The 5,000-nt window shown below is 49.7% G+C and overlaps 1 protein-coding gene across 1 annotated transcript in view; it reads right to left on the reverse strand.

Annotated features, from left to right (window-relative positions):
• LOC143283249 (carbohydrate sulfotransferase 12-like) overlaps positions 1 to 5,000 on the reverse strand; it is a 29,231-nt gene that overhangs the window by 14,655 nt on the left and 9,576 nt on the right. Inside the window, exon 3 of the mRNA XM_076589422.1 lies at positions 1,678 to 1,967. Coding sequence (XP_076445537.1) covers positions 1,678 to 1,967 — 290 coding nt within the window. The remainder of the gene's footprint in view (positions 1 to 1,677; positions 1,968 to 5,000) is intronic.

The following is a 5,000-nucleotide window of genomic DNA, read 5'->3' on the forward strand; positions in this document are numbered from 1 at the left end:
GGACAATCAGCCTGGATACATTGAAGGGCTGGATACATTGAAGGGCTGGATACATTGAAGGACAATCAGCCTGGATACATTGAAGGGCTGGATACATTGATTGAAGGGCTGGATACATTGAAGGACATTCATCCTGGATACATTGAAGGGCTGGATACATTGAAGGACAATCAGCCTGGATACATTGAAGGGCTGGATACATTGAAGGACAATCAGCCTGGATACATTGAAGGGCTGGATACACTGAAGGACAATCAGCCTGGATACATTGAAGGGCTGGATACATTGAAGGACAATCAGCCTGGATACATTGAAGGGCTGGATACATTGAAGGGCTGGATACATTGAAGGGCTGGATACATTGAAGGACAATCAGCCTGGATACATTGAAGGGCTGGATACATTGAAGGACAATCAGCCTGGATACACTGAAGGACAATCAGCCTGGATACATTGAAGGGCTGGATACATTGAAGGGCTGGATACATTGAAGGACAATCAGCCTGGATACATTGAAGGGCTGGATACACTGAAGGACAATCAGCCTGGATACATTGAAGGGCTGGATACATTGAAGGGCTGGATACATTGAAGGACAATCAGCCTGGATACATTGAAGGACAATCAGCCTGGATACATTGAAGGGCTGGATACATTGAAGGACAATCAGCCTGGATACACTGAAGGACAATCAGCCTGGATACATTGAAGGGCTGGATACATTGAAGGGCTGGATACATTGAAGGACAATCAGCCTGGATACATTGAAGGGCTGGATACATTGAAGGACAATCAGCCTGGATACATTGAAGGGCTGGATACATTGAAGGGCTGGATACATTGAAGGACAATCAGCCTGGATACATTGAAGGACAATCAGCCTGGATACATTGAAGGACAATCAGCCTGGATACATTGAAGGACAATCAGCCTAACTGCGAGACAGGAGTGGAGGTGGTGGCTCTTGACTGCAGTTGCTCTCACTGCCAATGGCGAGTCCGGTATTGTGGGACGTGCAGGTTGCCGGCAGAGTGTGAAGACTGACTGCCCAGCGGTCCTGACGACGGTCATACTTAGTGACAGCCAGCTGGACCACGACTCACGTGCTAAGAAACGCTAAGAAATAAAGAGCTGCTTGCTGTTGTCTTTCTGCTGCTTCTTGCTAGTCCTCATATACGCTGAGCCTGGTAGGACATTCAACCCAAAGTCAACAACAAAGGTCTAAAACAGATCCTTCGGGGACTCCGTGTTTGACTTTAACCCAGGTACTGACTGGTGGCTGTCAACTGTAACAGACTGGAATTGGTTGGTGAGATACGAGCACCCGTAAATAAGTGGTGCTGCTGCAAAGTAGGCACATCTCTGGACTGAAAGCGTAAATCTGAGAACTGTTGCCAATGCGATACAACAAATATGACGGTGATGATAATGAAAGAAGTTATTACTGCTGCTCCCCCCAAAAAATCAGATATAAAAAAAATATACTGTTTGAAAGTTCTGAAAGAGATGCATATCTTCTAATCTACCAATAAACGTAAGTATTTTGTCCGCTAAACCTGCGAATGGCTATGGTAGACCTATGATCAGTTTAAGCGGAACAATATGTCCCGTCTTAACTGTATTTCGTCAAAAAAAACAACAACAACAACCCAACAACGAATAAATGTCTTTTCTCACCTATCTATGAAGGCGGAGAAGAGCCGCTCGTATGGGTCCCGAACAAAAAGGAATTTGGTAAAGTCCTTGACCATCTGGTATTTTCTCAGGAAACTGCTAACATTTCTATTCATCTGGGTGTAGGAGTCGCGAATTCGGTGTATGAAACGACTGGAGAGATTGAAGAGACTCTGGCCGCGGTTCTTGCCCTCCAGGATGCTGAAGACTCGCTTCATGGTGCTGCTGGCCACTTTGGGGATGAAGCAGTACATCAACTTGTGGCGCTGGTCCACCAGGAAGGTGTTCAGTTCCTGAAACACAGGCATGTCTTGGAGCGGTGGTTTAGTAATAATGCGCTCGACCAGGAAGTGAATGTTCACGGTTTAGAGCCCCATTTACGCGATTTTTCCTTTTTCCTCTCCCTATCCACTAGACCTTAAGTGGTGGTCTGTATGATAGTCATTCGAAGGTGACGATAAACCGGGGCCCCACGAACAGCCTGCATTTAGCGCACGTAAAAGAATCCATGGCGACAGTCGTGTTGTCCAAAACACATTTTTGTTGAAAAATCCACTTTGACAGTAGAACACAAACACTTGCAGAAAGAAATAAGAAAGTGGCGCTGCACTTTGGCAACGCATTCTCTCAGGGAAGAGTAGCCCGAATTTCAGGCAGAGATATGTGGTGTGACAAAAAATAATATAATGCACAGGATTTGTGCCTTTTGCTCATCCTCTCTCTTCCCTCACTGGATAGACAGTGTTCATCCTCTCTCTCTTCCTCTTCCCTCACTGAATAGACAGTGTTCATCCTCTCTCCCCCCCCCCCTCTTCCCTCACTGGATAGACAGTGTTCATCCTCTCTCTCTTCCTCTTCCCTCACTGAATAGACAGTGTTCATCCTCTCTCTCCCTTCCTCTTCCCTCACTGGATAGACAGTGTTCATCCTCTCTCTCTTCCTCTTCCCTCACTGGATAGACAGTGTTCATCCACTCTCCCCCCCCCCCCCACCCTCTTCCCTCACTGGATAGACAGTGTTCATCCTCTCTCTCTTCCTCTTCCCTCACTGTATAGACAGTGTTCATCCACTCTCCCCCCCCCCACCCTCTTCCCTCACTGAATAGACAGTGTTCATCCTCTCTCTCCCTTCCTCTTCCCTCACTGGATAGACAGTGTTCATCCTCTCTCTCTTCCTCTTCCCTCACTGTATAGACAGTGTTCATCCACTCTCCCCCCCCCCCACCCTCTTCCCTCACTGGATAGACAGTGTTCATCCTCTCTCTCCCTCCCTCTTCCCTCACTGGATAGACAGTGTTCATCCACTCTCCCCCCCCCCTCTTCCCTCACTGGATAGACAGTGTTCATCCTCTCTCTCCCTTCCTCTTCCCTCACTGGATAGACAATGTTCATCCTCTCTCTCTTCCTCTTCCCTGACTAGACAGACAGTGTTCATCCTCTCTCTCCCCCCCTCTTCCCTCACTGGATAGACAGTGTTCATCCTCTCTCTCCCCCCCCCCCCCTTCCCTAACTGAATAGACAGTGTTCATCCTCTCTCTCCCTTCCTCTTCCCTCACTGGATAGACAATGTTCATCCTCTCTCTCTTCCTCTTCCCTCACTGAATAGACAGTGTTCATTCTCTCTCTCCCTTCCCCTTCCCTCACTGGATAGACAGTGTTCATCCTCTCTCCCTCCCTCTTCCCTCACTGGATAGACAGTGTTCATCCTCTCTCCCTCCCTCTTCCCTCACTGGATAGACAGTGTTCATCCTCTCTCCCTCCCTCTTCCCTCACTGGATAGACAGTGTTCATCGTCTCTCTCCCCCCCCTCTTCCCTCACTGGATAGACAGTGTTCATCCTCTCTCCCCCCCCCCTCTTCCCTCACTGGATAGACAGTGTTCATCCTCTCTCTCCCCCCCCCTCTTCCCTCACTGGATAGACAATGTTCATCCTCTCTCTCCCTTCCTCTTCCCTCACTGGATAGACAGTGTTCATCCTCTCTCTCTTCCTCTTCCCTCACTGAATAGACAGTGTTCATTCTCTCTCTCCCTTCCCCTTCCCTCACTGGATAGACAGTGTTCATCCTCTCTCTCTTCCTCTTCCCTCACTGAATAGACAGTGTTCATCCACTCTCCCCCCCCCCTCTTCCCTCACTGGATAGACAGTGTTCATCCTCTCTCTCTTCCTCTTCCCTCACTGAATAGACAGTGTTCATCCTCTCTCTCCCTTCCTCTTCCCTCACTGGATAGACAGTGTTCATCCTCTCTCTCTTCCTCTTCCCTCACTGGATAGACAGTGTTCATCCACTCTCCCCCCCACCCTCTTCCCTCACTGGATAGACAGTGTTCATCCTCTCTCCCCCCCCCCCCTCTTCCCTCACTGGATAGACAGTGTTCATCCTCTCTCTCCCTCCTTCTTCCCTCACTGGATAGACAGTGTTCATCCTCTCCCCCCCCCTCTTCCCTCACTGAATAGACAGTGTTCATCCTCTCTCCCCCCCCCCCCCTCTTCCCTCACTGGATAGACAGTGTTCATCCTCTCTCCCTTCCTCTTCCCTCACTGGATAGACAGTGTTCATCCACTCTCTCCCCCCCCCCCTCTTCCCTCACTGGATAGACAGTGTTCATCCTCTCTCTTCCTCCCTCTTCCCTCACTGGATAGACAGTGTTCATCCACTCTCCCCCCGCCCCCTCTTCCCTCACTGGATAGACAGTGTTCATCCTCTCTCTCCCTTCCTCTTCCCTCACTGGATAGACAATGTTCATCCTCTCTCTCTTCCTCTTCCCTGACTAGACAGACAGTGTTCATCCTCTCTCTCCCCCCCCTCTTCCCTCACTGGATAGACAGTGTTCATCCTCTCTCTCCCTTCCTCTTCCCTCACTGGATAGACAGTGTTCATCCTCTCTCTCCCTCCCTCTTCCCTCACTGGATAGACAGTGTTCATCCTCTCTCTCCCTCCCTCTTCCCTCACTGGATAGACAGTGTTCATCCTCTCTCTCTTCCTCTTCCCTCACTGAATAGACAGTGTTCATTCTCTCTCTCCCTTCCCCTTCCCTCACTGGATAGACAGTGTTCATCCTCTCTCCCTCCCTCTTCCCTCACTGGATAGACAGTGTTCATCCTCTCTCCCTCCCTCTTCCCTCACTGGATAGACAGTGTTCATCCTCTCTCCCTCCCTCTTCCCTCACTGGATAGACAGTGTTCATCCTCTCTCTCCCCCCCCCCCTCTTCCCTCACTGGATAGACAGTGTTCATCCTCTCTCTCCCCCCCCCTCTTCCCTCACTGGATAGACAGTGTTCATCCACTCTCTCCCCCCCCCCCTCTTCCCTCACTGGATAGACAGCGT

The sequence above is a fragment of the Babylonia areolata genome, chromosome 6, assembly GCF_041734735.1.
Source record: "Babylonia areolata isolate BAREFJ2019XMU chromosome 6, ASM4173473v1, whole genome shotgun sequence".
In the NCBI taxonomy this organism is placed as follows: domain Eukaryota; kingdom Metazoa; phylum Mollusca; class Gastropoda; order Neogastropoda; family Buccinidae; genus Babylonia; species Babylonia areolata.